Here is a 19,964-nt window from a genome sequence, read left to right as displayed (position 1 = left end):
ATTGTATTAGCCTGCCGTATCTATAACTATCTTTGAGAACTGGATTATTGAAAGTCTAATTTCCCGATTGAAATAAGTGCGTTGACTAACTTTCTACAGGTTTCTGTTTGGCAAATGGAAGCATTAAGCTGCATCCTCACAGGTTCCAGACAACAGATACTTCTAGATCGTATTTTTAGTGACAACTCGCAACTCACAGGGCTATCAGATGTGTTTTAAGGAATTTGCAGCAGTAGCGGCATGTGGAAACCACACTCTACCAGCTGAACGATCATTAAGTATTGATATTCAATCAGAGTCAAATCATCAATATTCTTTAAGTGCTCGTCCCTTTCGCTTGCAAATAAGCGACTGGTACCCTGCACAAACTCCTACCACTGAACAAAAGAGCATTGATAGTTAAGGACACAAGATTTCCGAATAGCTGATGTTTTGCTAAATTCATGGGTTGGTGTACACTTCAGGTTTTTCGGTTTGATATCCGCGTCCGAATAGCAACGTCGTAGGCCTTATTAATGGTCGCACTTCTCCCTCTGACATGCGATAGGAAGATCACGCCGATCTAACTACTTCCACACTTCAGTATCCTTCGGAAATCCCATAAAGGACAATAAATTGGATTAGGAAATCTATACCACTGAACGTTTTAATCGTATCGTGGCATGCCCCACGTTGGGCGCCAAAAGTTATGTAATGGTTGACTTAAAATGAGAAGCCGAGGGGTATGATAGTACCCAAACATTGGTGCTCTCACTCTTCTACTCGATTATGAATAATGGCGGGCGGAATCCTCTGGTGCCTTAGCTCTTTCGGCGATGGGGTGGGTCGGATTGCCTTTCATAACGGTCCACACATACTTTAATTGTTAGGATTCCTACGGAAACTATAAGTTACTTAAACTACTATCGAAATTTCCATTCATCACATTTCCTAAGACCTAAAAGTATTTCATTTAATTCATTTTGTAATATCTTATCTTAATATTTATGGTTAAATGTTGGGGTTCCTATCAAACGAACTATGCATAAGGTTAGAAATATTTTTGAATTAGAATGCTAGGCTATATGGGGTCGCGTTATAGAAAAATAAAAAAATGTCCTTTCGAAACGGGCTCTCTATTATTTCAATTTCGTTTAATTTCAAGGTTTAGATATATATCTTTTTGTTTTCTGTTCAGTCACCCCCTAATATTTATATTCATTAGAAATGTTCTTGTAAGAATGTAGGTATGGCATACGCTATGACAATACGAAATTACTCTTAGCTTTATGAACTCACATGTGTCCAGTTCCAGTGTTGAAAGGCCTTCCAGCGGTGAAATGATGGTACGGGTTGTCAATGCTAGCGGAGATTAATTGAAGTATAAAAATTACGGGGCTACATGACGGCGGTTACGAAAAAACACACTTTCGCAAGTCGACTTCCGTATGGTCTAGCAACCTGCACTACTTTTATCCTAATCCCTTATCCGCTGACGGTCCAGGTTGTGGTTTCCATAAATGATCCTGACTAGGAAAAGTAACTGGTGCGGCTTAGCTCATCCTGCGGTGCGGAGTTAGTTGTAGTTGTTCTACTTCGCACCGATATACATATACATAGGTCGGAGTGTCCAATCAGTGCTTAATCGAAGGGTAAGATTTCGGGATACTGGCGTAGCTCCCAGAAAGACAATTGCTTCAATTATCAGTAGCCAGGGGTTGTCCTACGCAGAATAATAACGCTAGTTGGTGGTCAGGAATCCCTCCGACCGGCCAGTATTTGCAGAGGCCCGTGGCCAGATGATAACTTGATACTGCCAACAGAGTGGGTTTTAGTTAAGGCACTAGTGCAAGTCGGCGACATACCTACTCTCTTGGAAGAATTCCCTCCGAGGGGGTTATGCGAATCACGTGGTTGGGGCTCCAAGGCGAGGCAACCACCGCGAAGAACACAGTTGCCACTTAAAATTTTGGGGCAGTTTCGTTTTTCCCTCCAGTATGTGATCAGATCACGTCACCAATCCGACGACTCTACTAAGTAGTTGCGCTTAACCTTTAACTCTATTTAGAGGACTTGCACAATGATTTATCAGGAATATTTTTCGGGTTACGAAAAGAGCGGGACTGTAGCCGCGTGGGAATTTTATACCACCAAATTCCAATAATTATAGCTGTTCTTCTATTGGAAAGTGGAAAGACGCTCTCAGTGTTGGGCAACGTTTTCGGACATGTTAATCGATGATTAGACTGAGGTTATCGACCACAGCCTAAAAGCATACCCACTGAATGAACTAACCCATCCCTAGAGTCAAGTTCTCAGTTGTAAGTGGCCAACATTGCATTAATAATGTTTTCTATTTGCAAATTCTTTTCGCTTACCATGCCGACCATTACACGGTGTAATCTAAGGCCCGAGAAAAGGCAAAAAAAAAGATCTAAGAAGGAAAGAGAAAAGTGGTGGAATTGGTAATGTAAAAGGAAATTAAAGAAAAAAACTATAAAGAAAGTCATTTACAATGCCGTAGTAGAGTTGATGGACCGCTTGGACATGCCATTAACAGAAATGGAAGTTGTCGAAATACTCAAACGAAATTTAAGTCCAGAAGTAAGGCATGAGATCCTAAGCATTCCGATCCGTACAGTAGAAAAACTAAGAGAAATTTGTCGTCGGAGGGAAGACTTTTTGGATGAAGTTCGTCGTACGCAGGCTCATCAAAAAGTTATTCCGTTCCGGAAAAAGGTCTCAGAATTGGTAGAAGAGATTCAAATGGATGAGGCTACAGAATTTTCGGAGCAGGAAGCAGGTTGGGAAATTGAAGCTTTAGCACTTCTTTGCTGAACTGTCACAAAGAAGGTCACAGGTACTAAGACTGCGGATCCAAAAGAAAAGTGTTCTGTTACGGATGTGGCGCTGCGAACATTTATAAGCCGACATGTGCCTATTGCCAAAAAAACGGGCGAACGAGCCCTGGCAACAAACGCCTGCAGTCAAGTGCTCTAAAAAGCAAGGCATCAAACCCCGAGTCGAGTCACCATTAGAAGTTCCCATTTCTCCTATGCCAGAAATAGTAGACAAGGCCATAGGCCTCTCAGATTGTTGGCCAGAAATAGTTGAGAAGAATATTAATTCTAGTACCACCACAGCGAATACAAGATCTAAATCAAGAAATTCTAAGAGAATGAGAACTTTTTGGCAGTCCATAAAAACAATTAATGCTATACGATTTAAGGAGAATGATAAACGACCATATGCCGAGGTTTGGATGTTGGATAGAATGGTTGTCGAATTGTTGGATACCGGAGCGGCCATAAATGTTATCGGAGGCAAGTTGGCAGAACTGATTATACGTAGTAGGGTAAAATTTAAGAGCGTTTCAATGGTGGCGCATACTGCGGATGGAAGAAAGCAGGAAGTTTTAGGGAAATTAACAACCGAAGTAAAATTTAAAGGGGTATCAAAAGAACTCGATTTTCACATTTTGCCTTCTTTGAGCCAGGATCTGTATTTGGGGATACATTTTTGGAAATCCATGGAAATCTCAGAAATCGTATCGGATGCTCACACCCTGTCCAAAAGCCAACGAAACAGCCTGATTGAAGTGATTGGCAAATTTCCCTCGGAAAGACTCATTTAATATCTCACGAAATTGATGTTGGCGAAGCTAAACCGGTAAAGCAGCGGCATTTTCCCGTGTCTTCCGCTGTCAAAAAAATGTAGACAGGATGTTGAAAATGGGGGTGATAGAGGAGTCTCAGAGCCCTTGGTCGTCTCCAGTTGTTCTCGTTCAAAAACATGGAAAAGTTCGTCTCTGTCTAGAAAGTCGAAAGGTCAATGCGGTGACGACAAAGGACGCATATCCCTTGCCGCAGATCGACGGGATATTATCAAGACTTCCTAAGGCGATGTATATTTCAAGTTTGGATTTGAAAGATGCCTACTGGAGATTCCTTTAGATCCTAAATCTCGAGATAAGACGGCGTTTACCATTCCGGGGAAGCCTCTTTACCACTATAAAGTAATGCCATTTAGGTTACCTAAGGCTTCACAAACGATGACACGTTTGATGGATATGGTTATTCCAGCGGAATTAAGAAATGAGGTGTTTGTGTACCTAGATGACTTGCTGGTAGTTTCGGATAATTTCGAAATGCATCTCAAAGTTGCAGAAAAAATCAAAGCTGCTGGTTTGACACTCAACGTAGAGAAAAGCCATTTCTGCATGCGTTCAGTCATAAGAACCGACCCGAAAAAAATATCGGCAATGTCCGAATTCCCTCTTCCGAAAAATCTCAAATCTCTACGCAGTTTCTTAGGAATGGTAGGATGGTATCGTAAATTTATCAGCAATTTTGCTTCAGTCGCTACCCCATGGACCGACTTGCTGAAGTCCAAGAAGAAATTCCAGATGACTCCAGAAGGTGAAAAAGCATTTGATCAGCTGAAAACTATGCTATGTTCGGCTCCTGTTCTTCGCAGCGCAGATTTTAACAAGCCATTTTTCGTGCTGTGCGATGCGAGCAAGACTGGTGTGGGTGGAGTCTTGGTTCAGAAAACAGAGCAGGGAGATGAGTTGAACAAGGCTCAGAGGAATTATTCGGTCACTGAACAGGAATGTTAAGCTGTCATAATTTCCATTAAACGGTTTAGGCCGTATATCGAAGGACATGAATTCACAGTCATTACGGACCATGCTTCTCTCAAGTGGCTTATGTCCCAGACGGATCTTCATTCCCGCTTAGCTCGCTGGGCATTAAAACTGCAAGGCTTTAATTTCAAAATAGAACATCGTAGTGGAAGACTTAATGTGGTGCCAGACGCGTTATCTAGGGTAAATGAGTCAGAGATAGCGGCTGTGGAGGCAAGGCTGGTTATCGATTTTCAATCACCCCACTTTAAATGTAGAAGCGAATCAGGAGAAGTTGTAAGACTTAAAGGTAGTGGATGGGCTGGTATATCGCAGATTTAATCACGCCACCGGCGATCAGTTGCATGATACTTTTATCTGGAAATTGTGGATTCAAAAAGATCTGGTTCCTGAGGTGATGAAAAATTCTCATGATGATCCATTGGCCTCTCATGGAGGTGTACAAACGACTCTTGAACGTGTCCGTAGATATTATTATTGGCCTGGGTTAATAGATGATGCAAAAGCGTATCTCCAATCCTGTGAGGTCTGCAAATCAACCAAACCACCAAATATAGTGCAGAGACCTCCGATGGGACGAGCAACTAAGCAGCATATGTTGTGCTTTCCGTTCTGCGGCCCACTCGGCTATTGGGACCAGTCCATATTATTTAATGTTTGGCCAACATTTTATGTCTTCGGGATCTACCTACACGTTGCTAAGGTCGTTGGGAATTCTTGAGGATAGATCTGCGTTCTTTTCGCGTGAGGACTCTCTAGAGTTAGTGAGGAAAAAGGCTCTTGAAGTTATGAGCAAACAAAACAGCAAAAATGAGCCCCAATATCATTTGCGATCAAGAGAGGTGGTATACAAAGAAGGCCAGGAAGTATTGCGATAGAATTTTAGGCAGAGTAGCTTTCCCACCGGATACAGCTCGAAATTGGGTCCAGCCTACCTAAAAGCGAGAGTTCGCAGAAAATAGGGAAATTCATGCTATGAATTAGAAGACTTGCAGGGGCACATCCTAGGGAAGTTTCATGGTAAGGACATGAAGCAGTAGGTTCTGCAAACTACAAGCTTTTTGGTGATCAGCCTTCGGGTTTGGGACCCCAGGTCTGCTCTTAGGCAGGGGGCTTTTGTAGCGCTTGTATTAGATAGAAGATTATAGAAGATCGACGACCGTGTGGCGACACTGATATATTGGTAGCGTCACCTACAAAATACTAGATTTAAGCGATACGGTAACCCTTTACAATTTAAGCGTCATTCTCTGGATACGACTTGATACGCGCGCATTGTGTGTGCCTTATTATAATAAAGCTTTGTAATAAAATATATATGTACGCAAACGAAGTAAATGGCGAAACTAACATCGCCAAAGTGGTGACCCCGACTAGCGAAAATTGTGCGAGAATCTGAAAACAATATTTCGTACTATTGTGAAATTCAAGTGCACGCACACTCACACACATACGTTGACCCAAGTCAATGCGCAATAGCCGCTATAATTTGCGAAATTTACAACCAAAACGCCTAAATTTCGACGAAAGCGATCAAGAGAATCCGCCATGCCGGACCCGAACCCAGATTTCTCCGCTCAAATTCGAGAACTCCAACAACAGCTCGAGGCACTTCGGACAAGCGTTCCTGCGAACAGAGATGAGACGCCGCGCACGCACACACGTGTTACCGTGCATTTGCCAAAATTCACACACAACAACCCGCACCTGTGGTTTGCTCAAGTGGAGCGATCATTCCGTTTGCACCACATTGTCGACGACACTGACAAGTTCGACTTGGTGACACTGCATTTGGAAGAAGATGTGGTTTTGGCTGTGGAGGATTTGGTCACTCGTCCACCGGCAGACAACAAATACGCAGCAACCAAAACTCGCTTGCTGCAGAAGTTCGCTGAATCGCCCGAGTCAAAACTGCGACGACTACTTCAAGGAGGAGGTGCCACCGGATTAAAGCCTTCGGAAATCTTGGCAAATATGCGACGCTTGGCCCCGGATCCTGGCAGCGAAAACATCATTCATACCCTATTCCTGGCTGAGATGCCAGCCTCCATTCGTCCGCTGCTCACCGTATGGGATGAGTCGGACTTGGACAAGCTTGCGAAGATTGCAGACAAAATGCTCGAAGCCATTAGCACGAACGCCTCGTTTGCCATCAACACATCTTCAACTGCTGTTCCTCCAGCAAATCCGGCTATCTGCGCAGTTGCCCCTGCAGATCCTTTGAAAGAACTTTCTGACAATTTACGTTCGCTCATGCAAGATGTCACGGCATTGAAAAAGGATGTCAAGCGCATCCAATCACACAACCGATCACGCAGTTCATCTCGTGGCGCCAGACCAGCAGACAATTCCGGTCAACCGACTTCAGGAGCACAGGAAAATCTTTGTTTTTACCACAAGCGCTTTGGTGACAACGCAAATAAATGCCGACCACCCTGCGCACGCTCCACGTCGTTAAACTAGAGGAGCTGCCGCCTGACGCGCTGGTCAGCGGCAGCCAGGACAGCAGCAGCGATCCACCAGTTCAGTCAGCTGTTCCACGGGAGCAGCGTTTGCACGTCACCGATCGTACCTCCAACATCAGATACCTCATCGATTCTGGATCTGTGGTTTCAGTTGTACCTCGCACGCTGGTTAAACAGAAAACCACCCAAGCCGATCTGACGCTATACGCAGCAAACCAGACCATCATTCACACCTATGGTAGATACATAACTAATCTGGACTTGGATCTCAGACGCAACTTCACCTGGCCATTCATCATTGCGGACGTACACACACCTATAATTGGAGCAGACTTTTTAGCCGAATTCCAGCTTCTTATTGATCTCAAAAACAGATGCCTTATTGACTCGGTCACAGGACTGTCAACAACCGCGCGCCTAGCACAGGCGAATCAAACATCCGTTTCCATTGTGCAGGGAATTTCTAAATTTCGAGACCTTCTGCAAGAGTTTGTGGAAGTCACTAAACCGTCAACGAAGCATACAAAGCAACATGATGTACAACACCATATCGAAACATAATGGGACCACCGTTTCTGACCGACCACGACGCTTATCTGGAGATAAACTTGCAACTGCGAAAAAGGAAATCAACTTTCTGATTGAGCAAGGCATATGTCGTCCCTCCAAAAGTCCTTGGTCCAGCCCACGCCACATGGTCACCAAAAAAGACGGTGGCTGGAGGGCATGCGGCGATTATCGTAAGCTCAACTCGATTACGATACCAGATCGCTATCCGATTGCACACATTCACGACTTCACCGAACAGCTACATGGTGGGAAAGTCTTCTCAACGCTTGATTTGGTAAAGGCGTACTACCAAATTCCCATGGCGGAAGAAGACATCCAGAAGACGGCCGTATGAACACCTTTTGGACTCATAGAATTCCAGTACATGCCTTTCGGGTTAAAAAATGCGACACAGACGTTCCAGCGTTTTATGGACAACATTTTTCGCGGCATGGACTTCGTATATTGCTACATAGACGATATACTTATAACTTCGAAATCGATCGCCGAACACGAAGAACATCTTCGAGCAGTGTTATCAGTCCTGCAGAAACACGGGCTTAGCATCAATCTGAGCAAATGTCAACTAGCGCAAACGCAAGTTAATTTTCTCAGCTATACGATTAACGAACACGGCATCAAACCACCGTCCAGTCGCATCGATGCCATCCTCAATTATGCTCGTCCTGAAACTATCAGCCAACTAGGCCGTTTCTTAGGCGTTATAAACTACTATCGAAGATGCCTACCTCGATCTTCGCACACTCAGGCACCGCTGTCCGCGCTGTTAAGAAATGTAAAGAAGAACGACCAACGACAAATCATCTGGACTACAGAACTCATGTCAGCCTTCGAGAGTTGCAAGCAGAGCATAGCAGACGCAGCGCTCTTATCATTTCCTGCTCCGAAATCTGAACTACAGCTGGTTTGTGACGCATCGGACCTCGCAATCGGAGCAGTTCTGGAACAACGCACTAGTCATGACTGGCAACCTCTAGGATTTTTCTCCAAGAAGCTCACCGACACTGAGAGAAATTATTCCACGTACGACCGAGAGCTACTTGCCATATACGAGGCAATCAAATATTTCAGACACCTCGTCGATGCACGCATTTTTGTGATAAAGACTGATCACAAGCCATTGGTTTACGCATTCCAACAGCGCCCTGAAAAAGCATCACCTCGACAGCTGCGGCATTTAAATTATATTTCGCAATTTTCGACAACCATCCTTCACATAAAAGGAACAGAAAATATAGTCGCAGACGCTTTTTCGAGGCTTTGCACTATCACGATGCCCACAGCGATCACCGCGGCACAACTCGAGGAGGAGCAAGCCTCAGATTTTGAGTTGACACGCATCTTGCAAGGAACTACTTCCTTAAAGCTGAAGAAAGTTTGTTTTGGTGGAAAAAATTCAATATACTGTGACGTATCCACACCAAATCTCCGTCCTTTTGTACCGCAATCTCTTCGCAAACAGGCTTTCTCATATATCCACAATCTTTCGCATCCCAGCGGACGAGCAACTGCCCGTCAAATCAGACAGAAGTTTGTCTGGCCTTCGATGAACAAAGATGTCCTCAAATGGTGTAGATTTTGTCTCCCATGCCAGCGCTCCAAAATTCACAAGCACAATCACCTTCAGCCGGAGAAGATCGCTGTGCCAAATGGAAGATTCGACCACGTCCACCTGGATATAGTTGTTATGCCTTTACAACAAAACTATCGCTATTGTCTTACAATGATTGACCGTTTCTCACGATGGCCAGAAGCAGTACCACTCACTAATATCACGGCCGATACGATAGCTATGGCGTTCTGGACACACTGGGTATCCCGTTTTGGATCACCCAAAACAATCACTACTGATCAAGGCGCGCAGTTTGAATCTGCAGTTTTCAAACAACCTGATCGGAAGCAAGCATATTCACACTACGGCCTACCATCCGCAATCAAACGGACTTATAGAGAGGTGGCACAGATCCTTCAAATCGTCCTTGATGTGCAGCAGTGGCACGCCGTGGCCTCAACTATTACCAACTGTGCTACTTAGCCTTCGTACCTGTTTCAAAGAAGACATAAAATCATCTGCAGCTGAAATGTTATACGGAGTACCAATTCGACTGCCAAACGAATTCTTCGCCAACATGGATGAAACTGTGGACCCTACGACATTCCTGAGCAGTTTTCGAGAGCACATGCAGAAAATTCGACCAACTCCCACATCGCACCATATTAAAGAAAAAATGTTCCTACTGAAGGGAATTGACAAATGCACCCATGTATTTCTCCGCATAGACGCAGTAAAGCAACCTCTGGAGCCTCCTTACACCGGACCGTACGAAATCATCAAACGCGACAACGACCGAGTTTTCACCATACGAATCGACGGGAAGGACTCAGCAGTATCAGTCGACCGCCTCAAGCCTGTTTTCCTAGTCAAGGACGACAAGCAGTTCGACTCGGAGGAATCCAACCCCACTCCTCAAAGGACTTACGAAAAACGGCGTAAGGTAACATTTGCGAGCCAAGGATCGTGACGGATTCACTGGAAGGGGAGTACTGTGGCGACACTGATATATTGGTAGCGTCACCTACAAAATACTAGATTTAAGCGATACGGTAACCCTTTACAATTTAAGCGTCATTCTCTGGATACGACTTGATACGCGCGCATTGTGTGTGCCTTATTATAATAAAGCTTTGTAATAAAATATATATGTACGCAAACGAAGTAAATGGCGAAACTAACATCGCCAAAACCGCATATTCATAGGCGCCATCTAGATGTGGGTGTTCGAACCAAAGAAGTGGCTCAAAAGAAAGGCAGAGGAGAGCAACAGCCCCAAATGTCAACTTTCTCTGGGGCACATCTCTCTTTTTCCTAGGGGCGGTAGGTTGGCGCCAGATTGGTGGCGTCTAAGATTTTCTTTCACCTCCCGACTTTGGTCAAGAGCAGTTGTGCGTGATTTGCTTCGTAAAAGTACTTAAATTGGTCCACGTTATATACCCCGTTTGGGCTGTGGCAAAGTAAGAAGTTAAAATAGCAAGCATTAATTTGCAGAACTGCAGGGTAAGCGAGTCTTCTGGCGCCGGTATTTGTTTTTTCGTCAAATTTAGGTAAGGTTTTTTTTTGTCGGGGATAGGTTCGTCCAACATACACCGTGGGCAACGTGAAGTACCTCGAGCCAACGCCCCAATCCACCAGCTGCGTCCAGAGTCGCGGACCAGGAAGTCAGGGAAGCTTCCGACGCATCGAGAGCCAGTAAAGCTATTCGGAAGGAGAGCCGCCAAAAAGCACTGAAAGATTTGGAGACCCCATGCGGGAGCTGGAGTCGGAAACAAAATTCGCTTCAGTGATCGTGCAGCCGTCCCGCCCGAAACGAAAAAGCAGAGGCGAAAATCATTATACCCGTTACTCGTAGAGTAAAAGGGTATACTAGATTTGTTGAAAAGTATGTAACAGGCAGAAGGAAGCGTTTCCGGCCATATAAAGTATATATATTCTTGATCAGGATCAATAGCCGAGTCGATTTGGCCATGTCCGTCTGTCCGTCCGTCTGTCCGTCTGTCCGTCCGTATGAACGCCGAGATCTCAGGAACTACAAAAGCTAGAAAGTTGAGACTAGGCATACAGACTCCAGGGACATAGACGCAGCGCAAGTTTGTCAAATCATGGTGCCACGCCCACTCTAACGCCCACAAACCGCCCAAAACTGCCACGCCGACACTTTTGAAAAATGTTTTAATATTTTTTCATTTTTGTATTGGTCTTGTAAATTTCTATCGATTTGCAAAAAAACTTTTTGCCACGCCTACTCTAACACCCACAAACCGCCCAAAACTGCCACGCCCACACTTTTGAAAAATGTTTTAATATTTTTTCATTTTTGTATTGGTCTTGTAAATTTCTATCGATTTGCAAAAAAACTTTTTGCCACGCCCACTCTAACGCCCACAAACCGCCAAAAACTGGCCTTCGCACTTACACTAGCTGAGTAACGGGTATCAGATAGTCGGGGAACTCGACTATAGCGTTCTCTCTTGTTTTTCTTTGGCTAGTGCAAAATCATTTTTAAGCGGTGTAATCTAAGGCCCGAGAAAAGGCAAAAAAAAAAAAGATCTAAGAAGGAAAGAGAAAAGTGGTGGAATTGGTGGTGTAAAAGGAAATTAAAGAAAAAAACTATAAAGAAAGTCATAGGCCAAAAATGGACTGACTTTAGTTAAATGTAGGATAAGTAGAATTAGTTTATTTCTTATATTTTTTTTGGTGTTCAACCGGCGAAATTTGTAAAACATCCGGCAAAAAGAAAACGGCAAGATCCTAGAGAAAGAAAAACGCTTGGCCGAAGAAAAATTAAGTGGTTTTTGTTTGTTCTGTGAATTTTTGTTTTGAGTGATTTTCTGTTCGCCTCTGCTCGGTATAAAAACCCATATGTCTATCGCTTGAAAAAAATGAGATATGAATATTTAATATAAAACATAATGTAATTTTGGGAAAAAAAAGAAGTGAATATCTATAATATTTTCTGCAGCGTTTACAGGCCCTGGAAAGCGCTTTCAACGAAGGACTTGTTGGCGAAAATTGGTGAGCGAAAATATATAAAACGTAAAGTTATATGCAAATTCTATTTCCCTCCATTTCGTCTCCAAATCAAAAATTACTCTGCAAACCCAAAAAGTAAAAGTAAATTAACCAAATAAAACCTTAAAGTTATGTAGGCAGAAAAAGAAAATAGAAAAATTAACAAATGTGCTCAAAGCGTTCGCTGCAATCGAAGCCCACTCAATTTTGATCCAAATACTATTTGTCTGAACCGGCTTCGCGCTTTGAAATTATAGCCGAATATAAAACATTGTTAACAAACGATGAGAAGCCCTTCAAATTTAACTATTGCTTAATTTTTGTCTTATTTACTGAATAATCTTAATTACAATCGAAGGTTTTATATATAATACTTTTAACCCACCTTTATAATCACTTATATTTATTTTTATATTTATACCAACTGTTTATATTCATGTTAGCATGTCCCCAGATATATCGTCTCCTTTTAGTTTTTAAATAAATTTTTATAATGTTTTAGAAAAATAGTAATTTTTGACTCGGCATGACCTTAACCCTTTGAGACCCCTAAACACTGAAGGGGTCGTTCAATCTAAGAATATAAATATGGTAATAGAACGGCCATGGTTAGGAGGGCGAAAAGTATCTCAATTCCATCTGAGATAAGTAGGTGTTTGTGATTTTTCTTGTCAATGTCCTTTTCTTGTCAATGTCTATCCTTTTCCGTGTATTTAGACCAAGACTGGTGTTATCCCGTGCCCCTATTTTTTGGCTTGTCCCTTCACGCAAAATATGAACTTCATAATGAGAAAAGGCAAATCCAAGAGAATTAGCAAGACCACCACCCCTCATAGTCGACGACCCCAGCCGGAGAAAATTTTTGCGTGTGCACTTCTCTTGAGTTTAACATTCAGCCAAAGTATTCAATAAATGTTCGTAACAGGATGTGGCTGAAGCTGATGCAACTGAATGGTGCGCAACTGAAAATATCGCTATGGAAGAACAAACGATTGAAGGAAGTAACTTAATTATGTTGCATGCAGGGAAGTGCTTCGTCATGGCTGACCCAAAGTTTCTATATTGGCATTACTTGGGAACAGTTCCGTGAGTTTTTTCTACAACGCTTTGAAGTGAAGGAGATACCGCCATCCGCAATTTTGAAGCTGCTAAACAGTCGTCCAGCACATAATGAGTGCCATGGTGCTGTGTCTACTGTACTAGGACACATGGCGAATTTTGATAACCGTTGGCAGCGTGTGGCGTTTTCGTCAGATGTTAGCTCGAGGAACTAACTGCAGATGGAGTTTAAGGCGTTTACCTTCGAGAAGGAGCGCAGTGCTGGACACACGGAAGGTACTGGCGGAGAACACAAGCGTACCAAAATAATATGCCACGAATGCAAGCAGCCTGGGCATAAGATGGCGGAATGTCTCAAGCGATCAGACGTGGAGCAGCAGCAGCAGCGGAATTTGCGAAACGTCACCTGCTATTGTTGTGGACAGCTTGGACATTTGGTGAATCGGTGCATTAACAATGAAAAAAAAACCTGCTATTGTTGTGGACAGCTTGTGGACTCGTATTAATGAAAATACTTTAGAAAAATTGTTTCGTATCGTACCAGACGATTCTCTTGTAAATGACATTATAATAGGTAGGGAAATACTTGGTGGAGGATATGAAATTTTGTTTAAGCCTAATGAAATTAAGCTTGTAAAGTCGAAGCCTAAACGTATGTGTGAGGTAAGTATGCCATTATCCTTCTAAAATAATATTGATACCGAATTAGTCGGTAAGGACAAAGACCAGTTAATTAAATTGCTTCAAAATTATTCAGATGCATTTATTAATGAAATTCCTTGCTCTAAAGTTAATTCAGTTGAAATGACAATTCGGTTAGTCGATCCTAGTAAAACGGTAAAACGGAGACCATATCGATTAAGTCCAAATGAAAAAGAAATTGTACGAGAATGAATTGCCGATTTCTTGAGGTGTAACATTATTCGACCTAGCTGTTCTCCCTATGCAATCACAATACTTTTAGTAAAAAAAAAATGGATCAGATCGTCTTTGCATTGATTATCGTGAACAACAATACGGTTGCTGACAGGTTTCCTTTGCATTAATCAATGACCAAATATAGCTTGGTTAGCTGGGGCAAAATACTTTACGTGTTTGGATATGGCTAGTGGTTACCATCAGATTCCTATACATCCTGATTCTATCGAATGTACAGCGTTTGTAACACCAGTACATTACGAATACTTGACAATGCCGTCTTATTTCCGAAAATTTGTTTCTCGATTCTCTCAGATCATGAAATCAATATATTCGCTAACTTCGAGCAAAAGCACTGTTAACTAGACTGGTGATTTGCAGGAGATTTGGAAGAATGTTATCACTATTCTGACAAGTATGCCAGTACTTGTTGTTTTTGATCCACAACATCCGATAGAATTGCATACTGATGCGAGCTCTTGTGGATATGGAGCAATGCTAATTCATCGGATCAAGGGGGATTATAGTAAAACCACCTGCCCTGCTGAGTCTAAATACCATTCGTATGAATTGGATACATTGGCTGTTGTTGAATCAGTTAAACATTTTCGGCATTATTTTCTCGGACGAGAGTTTGTTGTATTTACGGATTGCAATTTGCTAAAAGCGTCGCGATAAAAAATTGAACTAACACCTAGGGTGCATCGCTGGTGGGCATACTTGCAATCTTATGATTTCAAGTTGCAATATAGGGAAGGAAAGCGCATGGCGCATGTGGACTTTTTATCCAGGAATCACGTGCCTGATGCAACTCCAGTTCAAAAGACAAAAATCCTAGAAAAACTAGGATGCTAAACTGCTAAGCTTAACATAAATCTCAAATGATTGGCTTGCATCTGAGCAACGTCAGGATTCTGAAATTTCTGATATTGTTAGTAAACTAAAAAAAAAAGATTTCACAGATGATATTGCTTACTTACGTGACTTATGATCTTAGAAAAGGGGTCTTGTTTCGTAAAATACAGAGGAATGGAAGAACTCGGTGTCTGCCAGTAGTGCAGCATGCATTTCGATGGTCGGTAATCAATACAGTTCATGAGTCCGTTATGGATTTAGGTTGGAAAAAGACTCTCGATAAGACTTATCAATATTATTTTTCAACTGTTGTATAACGTGTAAAACTGTAAAAGGGTCATCTGGGAAGATACAAGCAGAGTTACATCCAATCCCAAAAGTAAATGTCCTATGGCTTACAGTGCATATCCATATAACGGGTAAACTAAGAGCGAAGAATGATATTAAGGAATATGTCATAGTACAAATAGATGCTCTAATAAAATTCGTTTATTTGTTTCACACTTTAAAGTTGGACACCGATGCGTGAAGGCATTAAAATCCGAACCGAATAATAGTCGATCAGGGTAGATGTTTTACCAGCGGAAAGTTTGCAGAGTTTTGTGGATCTAAGAAGATAAAGCTCCATCTTATAGCTACAGGAGGAAGCCGAACAAAGTTGCAAGTTGAGCGCGTTATTGGAACGCTCAAGAATCTCTGCGGTGGAATCAAGTAAGAGGTCATGGCAGGACGCTCTTGGCGAGGTACAACTTGCATTGATTTGCACAGTACTCTAGAAATGCTGATTGGTAAAGAGACCCGTCCCCTGGGCTTTGTGCCACCGCATGACACGGAGATAAAGGTAGATAAAGAAAATGTTAGAGACAGGGTAGTAGTCAGTATAAATATTCAGGCTAGTAATGATAAATATAGATTTGACAAAAAAAAAAAGCAGCAGTTGTAAGACATAAAATTTGAGATTTTGTGTTATTAAGAAATGAAGAACGTCATCAAACTAAATTAGATCCGAAGTTTAAGGGACCATTTAGAATCACCTACAAACCGCCAAAAACTGTGTTTAAGACTCTCCTTCTCCCTTCCACTAGCTGAGTAACGGGTATCAGATAGTGGGGGATCTCGACTATAGCGCTCTCTCTTCTTTTTGTATTGGTCTTGTAAATTTGAATCGATTTGCCAAAAAACTTTTTGCCACGCCTACTCTAACGCCCACAAACCGCCCAAGGCTGCCACGCCCACACTTTTGAAAAATATTTTGTTATTTTTTCATTTTTGTATTAGTCTTGTAAATTTCTATCGATTTGCCGAAAAACTTTTTGTCACGTCCACCCTAACGCCCAAAACCAGCTTAAAGCTGCCACGCCCACACTTATAATGTTGTAAGGAGTTAAAACTCCGTTGTCAATTGCTAAAGGATTAACTGCCTGTTTTCAGTTATGCAATCAATAGAGCTTTTGGAGATACGGTTTGGAGAGAGAATATGGAGAGACCGTTATAGTCAGCAAGGAGCTGTTTGGACAAGAAAAGTCTCGAAATTGAGACACAGGTCCATTAAGACAAAGCACGGGTAGGTTGAGATGCCTTGTCGGGGAACTCGACTAAAGCGTTCTCTCTTGTTAGGACCTGTAATCCACATTTCTTATTATCATTTATAATAATATCAAATTTGATTAAATTTGATTTAATTGCGAATTTGTTATTCAGCTTTAGTATTGAATTATTTGGCAAATAATTATGCCAGGAAATAAAAATAAATCGTAATAATAATAATTTATAATTTGTCTTTGGATTATTTTTAATTTATTTTTTTTATACTTTAAGGCTTATGAGCTAATTAAGCTAATAGCCTTCAAAGATGTAAGTAAACGGTGTTCCCTTATTCTTCAGTAAAATTTACTCATTCAAAATTGCGCTTTGATATCATTATAGACTATAAGATCTAAATTTAATTAAAATTAATTAAGATGAACTCTTATATATATATTTACAATCTATCGTCTAACTTCAGCCACTTAATCTATTAATGGTGACAATGTTTATTTTGAAATTTTTTTATTGAATTATGTGAAATGACCAGAAAGCGTAGAATCGACGCTGCCGACGTACTAGGCTAATGAGCCAGGTCGTTTGAGAGGCTCGAGTCTTTACAGCTTGCTATGACTAACTTTGGACGAGGGACGATTTTAGTTTCTTTGGTTCACGCTGTCGACGGACTAGGTCAAGTAGCCAGGTCGTTTAAGAAGCAGTGGCCAGGGAAACAGGAAAACTGTTGTGGATTCCAAACGTATAGTCAAGCTACCGCGGGTGGTGGATTCCGAACTAAATCGGTCAAATAGCAGCAGGTTGTGGAGTCCGTGTACACAAGTTGGAAAGAAGGATAACCTCAGCTAGCTTTAAATTGTTGTAAACCGTATCCTAACTAGGCCAAACCTTTATCACGTTTAATTCTTTAATATATTCATTACAAGAAGATTTTGTTGTACCAATATGCCTATTACAAGAAGCAGCGACAACCTTACTATTAGCAATCCTGAAAGCACCATTTGTAACGATACTCTAGCCAACGAAGTTCCGATCATTGAAACCACCTGTCGACACAGATTTCATAGCGAGTGTATATCGCAGTGAATGCTTAACAATGACAATTGTCCCAACTGTCGTAGAGTATGTAGTTAAGATAATGTCTAGAGTCTACAAGCCTAGTTGTTCAGATTGTACACCGACTTCGGAAAACTCCAACGTGGATGTCCGGAGGCGGACGTCCGTCACTAAAACCTAATTGACTGGAATGTTAGCTTGGAGCCCAGCCTCGGACAGAATATTCCATTTCCATCAGACACGTCTACGAACAGCCTTACTAGACCTTTTCACGAGCTGTTAAAATAATATAAAAGACGACGAGCAGAAATCTTTATAGACGAGGTCGACTTGCGTCCGAAATGCCGGTCCACTGATCGTCTAAGACGTTATTGATCACAAAAACAACAACTCAAACATGTATTAATTTCCCCTCTAGTCCACAAGGGAGATGACATCCGACCCTTTACATATATTACTCTGTTGAAGGAGCCTTACTTAGCCTTACTAGATAGTGGTGCGAATAAAAGTGTCATCGGCGGTAAGTAACGCCAGCGAATTTTGAAGCAAGGGTTAACCTTCACCAAGTCACACGCGAATTTTAAAACTGCAATTGGAACACCGCAGGTAATATCGGGCATTATACCTCTACCAATCGAATATAACGCACTTAAAGCCAATTTCCAATGTTTTATTGTAGAAACTATTACTCAAGATGTAATTTGCGTAATTGATTTTTGGAAGACATTCAAAATATCTTTAAGCTTTTAGGTCAACGAGATCAGAAATGAATCTACGGACGTGACCCAACTTCAGCTAACTACTGCCCAACAACGTGAATTGCATGCAGTGACGGAATTATTTCCCTCGTTTGAGCGAGATGGACTGGGGAAGACTACGTAAATTGAGCACACGATCGATACCGGACAAGCGAAACCTATTAAACAAAGGTTCTATCCAATATCACCGGCCAAAGAGAAGCTGTTATGTGCGGAGGTCGATCGAATGTTAAGTCTAGGGGTAATCGAAGAAGCAAAATGCTCCGGATGGTCCTCACCAGAGATATTAATAGTAAAAGCAGGCAAGGATCGCTTCTGTCTAGACTTGCGTAAGATGAATGAGGTAACGAAGAAGGATGCGTACCCAATGCCGAGTTTAGAAGGCTTGCTTAGTAGACTGCCTTCCCGTACATTGTATCTCTCAAATCGATCTCAAGGATGCCTTTTGGTAGATTTGTATCAATACTACGACAAAGCCAAAGACAGCATTTACCATACCGAAAAGGCCTATCTATCATTTCACACTCATTCCTTTCGTCCTATGTAATTCTCCACACACCATGTGTCGACTTATGGACCAAGTAATTCCCTACGTAATTGCAGTCGCCAAGCGAATACGAGAAGCCGGATTAACAATCAATATTCAATAAGTTTGGATTGAAAAAGGTGGAATACCTCGTTCATATCGTGGGCAAAGGAACTCTTCAAGTCAACCCAGAGAATGTACGGGCGGTACAAGATTTTTTCGAGACCACAAACAAAGCGTCAGTTACGTCGTTTCTTAGGCATGACTGGCTGGTGCCAGAGATTTATTCCAAATTACTCAGCAGTGACTGCGGCACTCTCTGACCGTCTGAAAGGAAAGGTCTTCGAATGGACTGAAGCTGCCCAAGAATCTTTTGAGGCGATAAAATCCAAACTGTGTTCGGCACCCTTTCTTCGACATCCCAATTACCACCGACCATTCATCATCCAATGCGATGCGTTTTCCTATGCAGTATTAGCACAGCTAGACAAAGAGGGAAATGAGCTTCCGATAGATTATATGACGACGAAACTAAACTAAGCTCAGCGAAACTACTCGGTGACTGAGTTGGGATGTTTGGCAGTGGTACTGGCGATAAAGAAATTTCGTATGTACATCGATGGACACCCGTTTAAAATTATCACTGACCACGCCAGTCTTAAGTGGTTAATGAACCAAAAGGATCTCAGCGGACGTCTGGCGCGATGGGCCATCAAGTTGCAGGGCTACAATTTTTGTATAGAACATAGGAAAGGATCACAAAATATAGTGGCAGATGCGCTTTCACGAGCACATGAAGTATAAACCGATATATCTGCCATCGAAATCGAAATCGTTTCTGCAATCGAATTAGACCCTCCCGCATTTTTAGACAAGGTATATCTAGAGCTAAAAGAAAAATTCGTAAAGGCTGCTATTCCCGATTATCAAGTTATTGATATATATACCATCATCCCAAGTTCCCATCACTGGAAGGAGATATCGACCCCGAGTGGAAGCTGTTTGTTCCGGTTGGTCTTAGACAATC

General features: G+C 42.1%; 2 protein-coding genes across 2 annotated transcripts; both read left to right on the top strand.

Annotated features, from left to right (window-relative positions):
* Nucleotides 1-6,172: 6,172 nt before the first annotated feature.
* Nucleotides 6,173-8,636, top strand: LOC122319661. The gene is made up of 5 exons (XM_043207258.1): nucleotides 6,173-7,031; nucleotides 7,088-7,490; nucleotides 7,546-7,987; nucleotides 8,054-8,481; nucleotides 8,561-8,636. The coding sequence occupies exons 1-5, from the start codon at nucleotides 6,173-6,175 to the stop codon at nucleotides 8,634-8,636; spliced, it is 2,208 nt and encodes a 735-aa protein (XP_043063193.1).
* Nucleotides 8,637-8,932: 296 nt separating this feature from the next.
* LOC122319660 lies at nucleotides 8,933-10,910 on the top strand. Its single transcript, XM_043207257.1, has 4 exons — nucleotides 8,933-9,034; nucleotides 9,122-9,340; nucleotides 9,450-10,154; nucleotides 10,788-10,910. Exons 1-4 carry the CDS (start codon nucleotides 8,933-8,935, stop codon nucleotides 10,908-10,910), a joined length of 1,149 nt encoding a protein of 382 aa, XP_043063192.1.
* Nucleotides 10,911-19,964: the final 9,054 nt, after the last annotated feature.

Source organism: Drosophila yakuba, unplaced genomic scaffold (assembly GCF_016746365.2).
Source record: "Drosophila yakuba strain Tai18E2 unplaced genomic scaffold, Prin_Dyak_Tai18E2_2.1 Segkk4_quiver_pilon_scaf, whole genome shotgun sequence".
NCBI classification, from domain to species: Eukaryota; Metazoa; Arthropoda; class Insecta; order Diptera; family Drosophilidae; genus Drosophila; species Drosophila yakuba.
Note: the sequence above shows the minus strand (reverse complement) of the source record. Positions and strands in the feature narration are given on the sequence as shown.